Below are 14,813 nucleotides of genomic sequence, written 5' to 3' on the forward strand. Positions count from 1 at the left end.
ATATATATATATATATATATATATATATATATAAAACCTTTTTTACAAATGTAGAAGGTGTAGTCTATGTCCCCACATGAGCTCCTATGGTCTGAGCATGTACTTCCTTTTCCTTCGGATCCTGGAGAAGCCAGATCAGGTAGAACAATGTGAGTGTCCTGGGTGTAAAAGATGCTATTTGTATCTTGCAACACGTTTGGAGTCGGTGACTCATCACGTCTCATTCTCTGAGCATCCCCCCTTCCCAGGAATTTCTCCCAAAGGTAAATGGTGGGTTTCTGGGAAGTAGCGGTTTAGGTGGGTGGGGTTCTGGCACAGGAGACTGGAGAACACCGCCATTGCAGGATCTCAGAGACCCTGGCTCACGCAGGCCGGGAGACAAAGCAGGTTAGATGACAACTTTGCAGGATGGAACACAAGGCACACAAGGGCACCTCAAGGAGTCAGCACACCAGACTCAAGTCCCCAGTCACAGCCATTCTAGCTGAGGAAACACTGGTCCTGGCTGTCAGCCTCTTTGCCTTTTCTCTTGGGATCCAGGCTGCTTCCTGTCTGCTGTTTAATTCAGCCAGCCTTTGTTTCCCAGAGTGCACCTGGAAGATCCCTTACAGGCTCCTCACAGACCACAGGCTCCACTCATACTTCTACATTGGTTCCTCTCCTTGGACCTCCAGTGTCTTGTCAATCACCAAAGACAGGTTGTGCTTGTAAAAGATGCCGATTGGACTGTGAGCTCTCAGAACCATTTCTACACAGATGGACTTTGAGGTTCTAAGAATTCATCTGTCTGACTGAGCAAGTCCACAGCTTCAGATTAAACAAACAAATGCACAGGAAACTCGCTTAGACTGTGTGTTCTGTGTTGTTATATTTGGTTTCTTAGTAAAGTTTTCTGACTCAGTCATTTTGAAAGCTAACACTTGGCCCTCGGAAAGCAAAACTGATTAAGAATCTAGTTCATACTTCAGTTCTTTCCCCCTTGGAATTGAGGCAGCCCTGGCAAGAGGAATCCAAACCTGGAGATGACAGCTTTCCCTTCTGCCACAGGAGGAAGAACTCAGGTAGTTTCTGTTACTAGAGACCTGCTGGGTAGAGCCACCAGGGATGTTTATTTTGGAAAAGTAGGGCAGTCACTACCTTTCTTCCTAGAATACTCCTTGGAAGAGCAGAACCCTGAAGATGCTAAACCCGAGATGAACCATTTCTTCATAAAGCAGTTTGCTGTCTATATAGGGTGAACTTTACACTGCTCCCATCGTTGACCTGAGATCGTTATGAAGAGAGACAGCTTGTCATTCAAGAGACTTTCACATGTCCTTAGGTCTGCATTACCTCGTGTTTATCCAGGAGAAATGGAGAGACTGGGTCTTTACTGATACCCATGCTGTTGCACAACAAAATTAAGTAAGTGGGCAACAGATATTACATTGCACATGTCTACAACAGCACTGAGAAGAACAGGTTAGGAGTGGAATTCAAGGTCACAATAAATGCTGACATCTGCAGGGCATTTGATTCTGGTATATGGGACCAGAGGAAGGGTATGAAGGTAGAAAAAGGAGAAAGAAAAGGAGGGAAGGGGAGGAAGGGGAAGAGGGAGGGGAGAGGAGAGGAAGGGAGGGGGAGGGGAAGGAGGAAAGGGGAGGGGAAAGGGAGGGAAGGGGAAGGAAAGGGAGAGGATGAGGAAGGGGAGAGCAGGGGAGTGGAGGAGGAAGGGGAGGGGAGGAGGGGGAGGAGCGAGAGGAAGAAGGAGGGGAAGGGGAGGGGAGAGGACAGGATAGAAGGGGACTGGTAGGGAAAGGGGTGAAAGGGAAAGGGTGGGGAGAGGAGGGGGAGAGGAGGGGGAGAAGAGGGGGAGAGGAGGGGAGAGGAGGGGAGGGAAGAGGACAGGAAAAGGAGGGCACCTTTCATGCTCAGATCCACATACTGGTCAATCAATGCTAACAGCATAGCTGGAAACCCAGACCCAAAGCAGAGTGAAAATATACATGCTGATGTGTTACTGAAACCAAGCCTGCATAGATGTGTATTCAGCTCCAACATTTTCTCTCCACTGCCACACTCACAGAGATGTATGTGGTAAGTGTGTCACAAGTGCCATGCCAGCCCAGCCTAGGTAGCCATGCTCACCTGCATGTTGAGCTGTCTGTCATGCAGGGCCCTCTGCAGCTCCCCAAGGCTCCCTTTGAGTAGTCTCAGCTTCACTGCTAGCTGCTCGGCCTCCTCTTTCGTGTGAGCCTTGCCCTCCAACAGCAGGTTCTCATTGTGCACAGACAGCTGAGACAGGGCCACCACTTTCTGTTCAATTTCCACCAGCATGTTCTGGAAAAACACAGCAGGGACAGAATTCTCACATCTTGACAGCCCCTGGAGATTGTTTCTAAGCACAGCCTTCAATAGTCACTTACCACATAGGCAGGTATCTGGCTTCTTCTGCTTTGAAGAATAAGGTATGTGCTTGGGGAGGGGCAGGGGCGCCTATATGTCTTACCTTTTCTTTCTCTCTCTCTCTCTCTTTTTTAAATAGATGCTTTATAATTAAAATACACTGGAAAAGTCATATGGAAAACACATTTGGCATAGTGAACAAGCACAAAGAAAGGGCTGCTGCTCAAATGCCACTCCATTATTAGTCTCATTACTTTAGCATTAGATTACTAATGTTAGTAGAATTACCACACAACAAACTTCTTGTTGATTTAAAAAGGAATTTCTTTCAAACCATTGATCTTGAAGACCATGCTGCCTACTAAATTGCAATCCTCCTGCCTTAGCATCCCCAGAGATGAAATTATGGGTTTTATCGTACCACAATCAGCTTCTGTCATCTTCTTTTTAAAAATAGGACCCATTTTGATCTTATATTTTAAAATATTTTTCTCATCTCCATCACAAATATTAAAGTTTTTCCTCTGAGATTGAGACTAAACAGAAAAGAAATTATCTCTTTCTTTAAAAGTAAGATCTTTTATAAAACTGGGAAAAACAGAAGACTGAAAATAAATAATCATTTTATTTTTCTACATAAATTGTGGTGTTTTTTTTATGAACTTAGCCTCTAAACTCTTTGAAACGGAGTTCTAGAGTGGTTTAGATGAAAATGGCTCTCATAGAGAGTGGCACTGTTAGGAGGTGTGGCTTTGTTGGAGGAAGTTTGTCACTGGGGCTGGGCTTTGATGTTCCAAATGCTCAAGGCAGGACCAGTGTCTGTCTGTCTGTCTGTATCTCTCTCTCTTTCTTGGTCTCTCTCCTTCCCTTCTTCCCTCCTTCCCGCCATCCTTCTCTGTCTCCGTCTCTGTCTCTTTTCTTTTTCTTTCTTTCTTTTCCTGAGACAGGATCTCACTACATAACCCTAGGTTATCCTGGAACTCTTGATGTAGTTCAGGCTAGCCTTAACCTCCTAGAGAGTCTCCTATACTGTCTCCCAAATGCTGGGATTAAAGGTGGATACCACTACACCTCCCATGTGACTCCAATACTATGTCACAGCCAATTATAATTATGAAGAAGATTTTTTTAATTCTAGATTTTAAATTCATAAGATTTTCTTTAACATTTCCATAACTTACTAGGGTCTAACTTTTAACTGGATTCATACCTGTATTTTGAATGGTTTCAAATAAATATTAGATCTGAAAAATCAAGTTGATTGATCTGCTTAGTTTCAATGCCATATGCTTCTAATTCCTTTAAATGCTATGAAAACACATTTTACTGCTTTGTAAATGTCCTGAGCTGTACTGTCAGAATAGGGTCAGGTTTCTGTAGGCTTTGTGAATTTCTTTGAAAACATATACATCCAAAAGAGGGGTTGGCACAATAGCTTGGCTGAAACACTAGCTTGGGTGTTAATCTTAACCCCTAAAAGAAAACATTTAAATTGATGCCACAACTTCTGACAGCAGAAAAGAGGCTAGGAATAATAGAATATGTTCCAACCCACTCGTTTAATCTCCATGATCAGGCCAGAGAACCATGTTCCTGGCACTCAGAGAAACACTTAAAGCATTGTATGACCTAAATGCGAGTGATCAATATCATAAACCACACAGCATGAATAAAGAAGGCGACTGTGGAACCTACACACATTAAAAAGTAGATTTAACTAGTTAAAGCTGTTGGTGTATCTCTTTTGACACATGGGTGAAACATGAAATTGTGCTCACTGATATTTAGCCCAGTGGACTGGACAGGGTTTTCTGGACATTCTTTTTTATTTTATTTTTTTTTTCATTTCAGTTTTTTATGTGTATGTGTATTTGCCTGCATATACATCTGTGCAACACACATGCACTGCCCAAGGAGGCCAGAAGGGGGCATCAGGTCCCCTGAGACTATGGTTACAGATGGGAGTAACTGTGTGCTGAGAATTGAACTCAGGTCCTCTGGAAAAGCAGCCAGTGCTCTTAGCTGCTAGGCCATCTCCCCAGCCATTTGGATGAAAGATTTCAATCATATTTCACTCACATAGGAAGTGTAATATGTTAATAATCATGAAGTTTGATGGTGGACACATACAGGTTTACTGTTTCGTGCTCTATTGGATCTGGAATGCCTCCTACAAGCAGACATTAAGAGTTTGGTCCTCGGCTTGGTCCTATTTGAAGGAGATAGAAACCTTTATGATACAGGGTTTTAAGGGGGATTTTAGGTACTTTGTTTAAGTGGATTGTGGATGCTTATATTTGTCCTTCCCTTTAGTGCCAGACAATGAATGAGCAGGCCTTCTCCCATGTGCTCTGTCTGTCTAAAACAGTGCTGGAGTGATGGACAAGACCTTTCAGCAGTGTGGAAATAAGCCTTTCTGCTTTTTAAGTTGATTATCTCAGGGATTTCTTTTTTATAGTAGCAAGAAGTCAGCACCAGTATCTATAATAAATAATAACAATAACGACCTCTATGTAAGGCTAGGGTTATAACACAGTGATGGGGACCTTGCCTAGCAAATGAGGCTCTTAAGTTTGATCCATGCTATTTCTTGAGAAAAGAGAAGAAAAGAAAAGAAATGCAAAGAGGGGAGGGAGGGAGGGAGGGAGGGAGGGAGAAAAAAGACACATTGACATTGACAACATCTAAGGAGCTGGGGGGCTGATGCAGTAATAAAGTGTCTGGATTTGATTCCCAGAATCAAACCAAAGGTCAAACCAAGCTTGGAACTCTTTTCTGGAACAGTTCTTAGGCTGTATAACCTTTATGGACCCCCCCCCCCCGCTTATGTCAGTTCTTAGAAACCTGGCCTGGAACTCTTTTCTGGAACAGTTCTTAGGCTGTATAACCTTTATGGACCCCCCCCCCCCNCTTATGTCAGTTCTTAGAAACCTGGCCTGGAACTCTTTTCTGGAACAGTTCTTAGGCTGTATAACCTTTATGGACCCCCCCCCCCCNNTTATGTCAGTTCGTAGAAACCTGGCACAGAGGGAAGCACACTGCACCTTTGGAAAGACAGCAGACTCCCTGGCTTCCTAACCCTGGCTTCTCAGGTACCGTGTGAGAACTGTGTTCAAAATGGCAACAGAGCACTCATGGGGGCTTCCAATTAATTACATTTATTTCAGTTTGACTTACTGATACTACTTCTTCTTATTTAGTTCACATTTCTTTGGTCAGTTGGTTGTTTTGTTTTGTTTTGCTTTGTTTTATTTTGTTTTGTTTTGTTTTGTTTTTTGAGACAGGGTTTCTCTGTATAGCCTTGGCTGTCCTAGAACTCACTCAGTAGACCAGGCTGGCCTGGAACTCAGAGATCCACCTGCCTTTGCCTCCTGCATGCTGGGATTAAAGGCATGCACAACTACTGCAATATAAACTATTATATTTCTTTTTAGCCATTAAATACAGACACTATAAATATCCTGGTATCTATAGTTTTACAAAATGGTAGTCAAGACGCTAAGAGTTTAGACAGCCTCAGTGGTCTGCAGTCCCAGCACTGGGGTGGAGTCTGAGGCCAGCCTGTGTTACATAATGCATTCTGGGTCAAGAGGACTACAAAGTAAGACTTAAATAACTATAAGAGAAAAAAGCGTTGATAAAAAATACTAGGATTACAGACTTAGAGATGTAAGCCACTATGTTGAAATTCTCTTCAAAAACTATTTTCAGTTCTGTTTTAGATCTTTTTTTTTCCAGTTATGTGACTATGCATATGTGCACTCGAGTGCAGACCCTTGTCCAGAGGCACCGGATGCCCGGGAGCCGGAGTTACAGGCAAGCAGTCGCCTGCTCTGGATGTTGGGAACTGAGCACGGATCTTCTGGAAGACTAGGGATCACTCTTACCTGCTGAGCCATCTTCTAGTCCCTCAATATTTTTAAAGACGAGCTACCACTGGCAATGTTTATAAGAACCAATTCCAGATTTGAATTTTATTTTTGCTGTAATGATGGACTCTGAAAATATGTAAAGTCTCAAACTTGTGGAAGCTCATATATCTATATCAGGACCTTATGGGTATATTACCTGCAGTTTTACAGTGTCCTTCACGAGGTAGGCACACATCCTTCCCTTCATCGTGTAGAGCAGTGACTCTCAACCTTCCCGATGCTGAGACCCCTTAATACAGTTCCTCATGTTCTGGTGACCTCCCCCAACCATAAAATTATTTTGTTGCTACTTCATAATTTTGTTCTGGTTTGATTCATAGTGCAAATAGCAGATATACAGGATAGGATATCTGGTGTGTGACTCCTGAAGGGGTCTTGACCCACAGGCTGAGAACCATGGCACTAGAGCATCTTTGTACCTGGCAGTCCACCAGCTGGGCATCCATGTCCATGGGCTCCTGGGATGTACCCAGTGCAACATCCAGGGTAGCCTTCGTGTTCAGCAGCCAGTGGTCCAGCTCATCTGCCTCACAGCGGTACCTCTGCAGAGCCTGCTCCTGTCTCTGCTCCTCCAGCTGATCATTTAGCTTCTCCTGAGGAATTAGAACAAAAGGGGGGGGGGTTGGAGGGAGCACTGAACACTGAGAACTTAAAAGGTCCCGTATAACAGAACAACATCCCTGGTTGCACACACAAACATCTAGGCTCAGACTACATCTGAGAAGACTAAGTTGGGGTTTCTGTGTCTCAGCATTAGCATGTGATGAGTCCCCTCTGACCCTCCCCCCCACACACACACCATGAACGTATGTGCCCCAGAGTTGAACGAGGCATCCTCAAGATTCCTATAGGATCTGGCAGTCATGGAAATGAGGGAGTCAGCCAAGGGTTAGAATCAGACAGTGACAAGAAGCAGTTGGCCCATGACAACAGACACTTGCCCTCAATTTCAGCCAAGGTAGGGCATGCTTGGGACAGCAGCTGACTAAGAGATATCAACTCCACATAAATGAGCAACAATTTAGGCGGTTAGTCCTGTGGGAAGGAGCAGCAAGTGGTCCTTGAGTTGGAATAAGGCAGAAACCCAGAGTTTTAGGCTAAGTATCAAGTTTTCTCAATTCATGCAAGTAATTCATGCTGAAACATTCAGGCCAAACCTATTCTGAAAACCCACATACACTTTCCATCGAGTAATGGCAATATGATGAAACGAAAAAGTCCCCTTTAAGTCCTTCAAACACCTCCTTTTAAAAACTGTATCACTAGTAATTGTCAGTATTATCTTTAACATGTATTTAATTTTATGTGTAAAAGTGTTTTGCGTACACATTTATCTGAGCACCATGTGCTGAAGAGGCCAGAAGAGGACTTCCTGGAACTGGCTGTGAGCCACTGTGTGTTTTCTGGGAGCTGGACCCAGGGCCTCTGCAACAATAGTGATACCTTCTAACCACTCAGGTCCTGTCTCTGGTTCCAGATCTTAACACGGGGACTAGTTAAGTAGGAAAACAATATTTTAAGCTTATGCAGAATATGGAATAGATACATGACTTGATGGATCTTGTGGCTAGCCAATTTACAAGGAGCTTACATCTTCAATCATATATGTAATCAGGATGGAATCAGTAGCAAATAAAATAATATTCAGTGTGCATAAGAAATATATTGGGGACATTATGATCCAGAGATAAGAGAAGCCAGAAGCTCTCAGAGCTCATCTGAAGCCCACACTCAAATGAATCGCAGAAGCAGCTGCATAAACATCGCATGTGCCAAAAGCCAATAATTATAGGGAAGAAAATATAAAGAAAAGAACAGCTGATTTTTACCACATATATCATTGCTGCCAAAATCTACCTATTAAATAATATTTAAAGCAAATAGCACAGGCAACAGAAGTCAAAAAGTATCTTCACAAGTTAATATGCCTGGATTGACTAATGGTGAACAGGTTTATGCCTCACAGAATGAATTCTATTCATTGTAGGCTCTTACTTAAACATAGCAAGCCATTGCTCAGATCTACAGCTCCTGTCCATGAGACTCTAGTCAACCAAAGACCAGCTCTCTGCATTCTCAGTGTCTCTCCTCTGGGGCACAGCCATAGATACATCCTGAGTGACTGTGCGCTGTGATCCAGCCCCGGGGTAAACGTAGTACCAGCTTCCTAGGGCTGGGAAACAGTAAGGATCACTCTCCCTCCAATGTCTATTGCAACACTCACAACTGCCAAATTATAGAGCGAGCCTAGGTGCCCAACAACAGATCATGGGTAAGGAAAATGTTATGTGAAGTGCATACATGTGTGGGGTGTGTGTGTGTGTTCACAATGGAATATTTACAGCCATAAGTAAGAATATAATGACATCATTAGCAGAAAGATTGACATGAATGAAGGTAATTACATGAAGTGAATTATGCTTATTGCCAAAAGACAATTACTATATCCCTTCTCTCCAGTGGTCCCCATACACAGATATATAAAACTCGGCATATATATGACATGAAAGTAGAAGTAAAACTTTTAAAAGTAATTTTATTTTTTATTTACTCACTTTACATTCCACTCATTGCCCCCCTCTAGGTCAACCCCTCCCTAAATCCTTTCCTCAGACACCCCCCTTCTTCTCTGAGCAGGTGGGGGCCCCCTGGGTATCCCCCTAGCTTGGCAAGAAGTAAAACTTTTTGGGCAGACAAAGGGGTCTGATGGGAATAAGAACATGTGAGACTATGGAGATATGAGGGCAGACACGTTTATCAGGGTGTGAGTGAGGAGGGGGAGAGGGAAAGGGGGAGAGGGAGAGGGGAAGGGGGAGGGGGAGCAGAAGGGAGGAGAAAAGGAGGGAAGAGGGAGGGAGGTAGAAGGAAGGGGAGAGAGAGGGAGGGGGAAAAGGAGGGGGAGAGGGAAAGAGTAAAAGTTTGAAAAATACATCTATCAAAGAGGATACCAGTAATTTAAACAGCAAAACCCATGTGGTTCACATTGGTACCCAGAACTGCTAACAGAAGCTAAAGCTTGATTCAGAAGTGGGACCTGAAACCCCTCCAAGACCCCATTTACCTCCAGAAGCTGCCGCTTGCCAGCTGCTTTCATCCTGATGGTGGACATTCTCTCAGCCAGGACAGTGAGCGTGGACTGCAGAGCTAGCTGCTCCGCAGGGTCCGACTCCTGAGACTCGGCCACCAGCTCCTCAGCAAGAGACACCTGGAGCCCATTGATCTCGTCTTGTAGCATCTGCACCTCGTCCATCAGGGCCTGTGGGGAAGACTGTGGGATCACTCTCTTGACTGAGGACTTCAGGCCTTGCCACCACACACCCACTGGGGGCAATGGCAGACTCTCACTTTGATGTCATCGGCTGAGCCAGAGGTCAGGACTGTCACTGAGTTTAACTTTTCAGAATGACGTTGTGGAGCTGGAAGTTGGGACAGTTCTGACCTGGATGCTGGGGACTAACTTAAACTAAGCTTACATGGCTTCCAACAAATTAACTAGCATTTCTGGTTTCCACCACGCCCATTCGTAACAGGAGAGGAATCTTCAAGTCCGTCCACATTCATTCTCTTCCTTCTGTATCTAACCCAAAAGCTCACAGTTTTCTGGGACTGACTTCCAGGCCATTGGCTTTCTCCAGAGTTGTCTGCCAAGGTTCCAGATGCTTTCCGAAGCTGACCACCTCCAAGGCAGACCCCTAACCCAGCCACTTCACTCAGCTCGCACAGTTCAATGGCATGGCAATCATAGTATGTAGCTTTAAATAGCAATTACAGATGATGGCTCTACTTTTAGGATAGGCTCCTTCACTGGCCCACAAAACAAAAGATTAAAAACCCAAATTGGCGTAGTCACTTTGCTGAAATTCCCTGTCACCAGATATAGAGCAATGCGTTTGTCAGCATTCCAAGAATGAAGAGATAACAATCAAATCCGCAAACTGTCTAGTGTCACCACACAAGATAACAAAGCTCTCTGCATTAACCCTTAAACAAGAGTGATTTAAAGTAACTCCTAAATGCCACCTTATCTATCCTGCCTCCCAGCCCTGCCCTTAAAAGGAAAAGAATTTTGAAATGACTAACTTACTATCTATTCCTTAATTCTGGTCTGGTTTGTTTTTGAGATAAAGTCTTAACTATATAGCCCTGGATGGGCTAAAACTCACGTAGACTAGATACCTCCCTCCCTGGTGTTGGGATTAAAGGTATGGAACAACACACCCAACCCTGTTTTTGTTTTTGAGACAGGGTTTCTTGTAGCTCAGGCTGCCCTGAAACTCTCTTTATAGCTTAGGGTGACTTTAATCCTGGTCTTCCCTGCCTCCACTGAGATTGCAAGCTCACACTACCAAATTCTCTGTTCCATTGCTCCTAGGATTTGACGTAGGGGTTGTGCATCCTTAGGCAGTCAGGCTACTAATGGTACATCCCCAGTACTATATAGGTCACCATCCACCCATCCATCCAACCATCCAACTCCATCTATTTACCTTTTATTTAGTTTTGTGATTTTTTGAGACTGGGGTCTTCACACAGAAAATTCCTACTTAGAAATTAAACGGCCTATCATAAAGCTAGGTAGTATAGGAAAGATACCTGTGGCCCAGTGAAGCAACATGTAGCACAGACCAAACTAATACCTTTGCTTGTATTAGTTCTTCCACAGACTGCAGACATCACAGTAGGCACAGTACCTCCTCAGAGGTTGATAATATTAAAACAATTAAAATAATATTAAAGAATTAAAATAATTGCATTTAAAAACTGATTACATTAAAATAATTGTAAAATGAACAAGAAAGAAACACCTCTCTTCCCTAATAGTGTGACCAACTGAATTTTAACTGATTGTTACGTCCAAGATATCACATAGACCTAGACAGGAAGTGGGGGCACGGCTCCCTGGTTCTGCACAAGCTGTAGACCCCCAGGGTGCTACCATACCGACCAGGAAATAACTTGAATTTCCAGACCATGGCAAGGCCCTTTTGACTTCTTCTCTGTGGTTACCTCCAGGCTTCCCAGTCACCCGTGGTTAGGCAAACATGTCTGCCCTAGGCTTGCCATTTCTGTGAATAAGCTGCTATGTGGACAGAGAGCTACTCTGGGGTTACTCTCCCTGGGGAGAGCTGCTCACTTTCAGCTTTGTTTACTATCCCACTGCCAACTGCTCTGTGAATCACTGTAGTTTCGAACTTTTTCCTGGGTTCCTAGTAGAAGCCTCTGGAGTTTCATTCTGTAGTTTCGTGTTGTTGATGCCTAAGACAGAATCCTCCTCTGTGGTGGCCTCTGTGGTGGTCTCTGCCTGATCTCCCTGGAGTCTTTCCTTCCTAGGCTGCTTTTGCTTCCCTGTACTATAGATGTCTGCTCCAGCAGTGTTGGTTTCTCCATTAGCAACAAGATTTCTTCAATGGTGCCTTCTTTTGAAGATAAGAAAGTTGTGTTTTAGATTTGTTTTGTTTTCTTGAGCCTAGCCCCAGTGTGTAGCCTTGGCTGTCATGGTGGAACTCACTGTATGTAAGACTGCCAACTTGCTTCCAAGTCCCAAAGACCCGCCTGCCTTTGCTGGGACTTAAAGGCATGGACCACCACTCCCAGCTAAAACAGAAGTTTTAAATATGATTACAGAATAATATTTTTTCCTTAATAGTTCGAGCTTTGGGTGTTCTGTTTGAGAAAACTTGGCCTCCTGCATCAGGATTATCATGTGGCACCCTATCTTTAAAAGGGATATTGAGTAAGGAATGTTAAGTAGCTTCAGTGGCAGAAATAGGGCTTAGCATCCTATAGCCCATAGGCTCCCCAGGACTTAAACGAAAACAAATGAGAACATGGTTAATAAATGGAATGGTGTTACTTTTTCAAAAGCTTCTAGACAGGTGTATGAGGAGATAGGAATATGGAAAACACGTGTTAAGAAACTTTACAACCATCTGGCATCATCATGACAAGATGAGAATTTAATTTGAAAAACTGTTGGTATATGATGGGTCAGAAATTAAGAAAAATCTAATCACTGTGGCACTATGGTCAGCAGCATCATAAGAGTTCATTTATCTTTTTCTTTTTTAATGCTAACTTCGTACTTAGGTCTACTATAATCCAGTTTAATTTATCACACTCCTTTGTTCCCAGCGTGTGTACAAATGGAGGTACCACCACCTTTCCTTCTTGCCTTGCCCCTCCCTTCTCTCCCCTTTCTACCTTGCAGTATAATCTTGCTCTGAGCCAGATGCATCTGTTCTTGGAAGCTCACTGCTGTGCAAAGGATGCTCTCTCTTCATCCTTAGAGCTCTGTAATCTCTGTAAGTCAGTGGTTCTCAGCCTGGGGGTGGAGGTCCCTCTAGGAATCACAGATCAGATCTCCTGATTATCAGATATTTACATTATGATTTGTAACAGTAGTAAAATTACTGTTACAGCAATAAAAATAATCTTATGATTGGGGGTCACTGCAGCGTGAAGAAGTGTACTAAAGGGGGGTTATTAAAGAAGTGTATAAAGAAGTGTATTAAAGGCATTAGGAAGGTTGGGAACCAGTTCTCTAAGTGGTAGGACTTCTTTTTCTCTTTTTCTTTTCTTTTTTTTCTTTTTTTTTTTTGGATTTATTTATTTTAAGTGTATATGAGTACACTGTAGCTGTCTTCAGACACACCAGAAGAGGGTGCCAGGTCTCATTACAGTGAGTCACCATGTGGTTGCTGGGAATTGAACTCAGGACCTCTGGAAGAGCAGTCAGTGTTCTCAGCTATCTCTTCAGCCCCCTTATTTTTCAACTTTAGCTATCTTCTCCCTTCCTGGGTGTGGAGGATGGGGGTTGTTTGTTCATTTGCTTGTGTTTCTTTGGTTGTTTGTTTTGAAACAGGGACTACATAGATCAGACCTCCAATTTGTTGTGTAAGAGAATGGCCTCAAACTCCTGATTCTCCTGCTTCTGCCTGACAAATTCTGGGGTTGTATATCCTTGCCACTGCACCCAAGGAGAACTTCTGTTCTGTTGAGATATAGTTTTTTTATATTTGCAACATCTTTTATCGAGCCATATAATCTATGGGTGCCTTTGAATGTGCAATCCCTGCCTCATTATTTATAGGTACCAGCAACATGCCCAGACTTGGGGGTGAAGGAGTTTTGAGATCTCATTGACATTATAGACTGACTCTCTTAATTGTTCATTCAAAGTAGTGTCATGCATTATTAATTATGATCACTTGCTGAAGACCCAATTGTCAAAAAATAAAAACTCTGTATTATTTGTTCAGATTTTAGCCTCCTCTATAATTAGAGAACAGGCCTCATTATGTCTCCTCCTCTTCTGCAGTTGTAAGCCACACTCATCCTCCCCCTCACTCTCCTCCACCTTCTCACAGCTGTGCATACAGTGCCTTCCTCCTACCTGTTATTATTCCAATTCTCGCGCTACACATGGGCTAGATGTCTCTTAATCTACTCCCCACTCCCTTTTTTCTTATATAGCTCACAATAATATTTCTGTTTTCTCCACACCATGCTGGTGATTCACCCCCAGTTACTTTCAAATCATATATTTATAAAAAGCTAGTCTTTTGGCTGTTGGCCTAGGGGGTGTTCGATACATCTAAGTGAATTATTTCTAACTCATAATACAGTTGGTGCCTAATTCACATAAGAAATGACCAGAAAGAAAAAACACAAGTCCTCATTAAATCTCAGTAGATTCGGCTGATCGGGGGTGTGGTGACGTCCCTGGCTTCTGCTTCTATCTCCTTCTCTCCTTCTCTGAATAATCTGCAGTAAGAAAAAGCGTGGTTTGGCTCCTTGGAACTGTCAGTTCTGCCCTGCTCAGGCCGTCCTCCCTGCCCAACTTCTGGCCCAGCATCCAAGCTTGGTGACAACCAGGAAGATACTATTTGGAGTGATGAAAACATTTTACAAACAGAGAGAGGTGGTGCTTGTATGATATAACCATTTTAAATGTCAATGAGTTGTATGCTTTAACTAATTTTGCTACGTGGTTTTCATTTTGTAATATGTAAAGACATCCATCTGGAAGCTAAACACACCTTCAGTCTCATAATTCAGAGAAGAGCTCATGGCCAGCAGCTGGCCCACAGGAGCTGATCCAACTACTGTGAGAGGAGGGGGAGAGGGAGGTTTCTTTGGGTCGGCGCTGACGCGTGGTGATAAAGAGGACATGCGAGCGACAGGAACAGAGTTAGACAAGTGGCTAGAGATTACTAGAAGTCAGGAAAGGGATCTGACAAAGGGGGAGGGGCCAGGATGGAGGATTTGATCAGTTCATATTTTATATATGTGACTTCACTGTACCTCTGATCTGCCAAATCCACTGAGATTTAAGTAATGAGGAGTTGTGTTCTCTTTCTCTCTCTCTCTCTCTCTCTCTCTCTCTCTCTCTCTCTCTCACACACACACACACACACACACGTATACTTGGAGCTTCACTGAAGCCCAATCCTTTAATAGTGGGGCCACACAGAACTTATTCCATTCCAAAAG

The 14,813-nt window shown here is 43.4% G+C and overlaps 1 protein-coding gene across 13 annotated transcripts in view; it reads right to left on the reverse strand.

The window, feature by feature from the left end:
• The window catches only part of Syne1 (spectrin repeat containing nuclear envelope protein 1), a 444,430-nt gene that overhangs the window by 135,013 nt on the left and 294,604 nt on the right, over window positions 1-14,813 (reverse strand). For all 13 annotated transcript variants that reach the window (XM_029482408.1, XM_029482403.1, XM_029482399.1 and 10 more), the window contains 3 exons: window positions 9,382-9,576; window positions 6,740-6,913; window positions 2,131-2,322 (listed from right to left, as the gene is read on the reverse strand). In XM_029482408.1, coding sequence (XP_029338268.1) covers window positions 2,131-2,322; window positions 6,740-6,913; window positions 9,382-9,576 — 561 coding nt within the window. The remainder of the gene's footprint in view (window positions 1-2,130; window positions 2,323-6,739; window positions 6,914-9,381; window positions 9,577-14,813) is intronic.

This window comes from Mus caroli, chromosome 10, assembly GCF_900094665.2.
Source record: "Mus caroli chromosome 10, CAROLI_EIJ_v1.1, whole genome shotgun sequence".
NCBI lineage: Eukaryota > Metazoa > Chordata > Mammalia > Rodentia > Muridae > Mus > Mus caroli.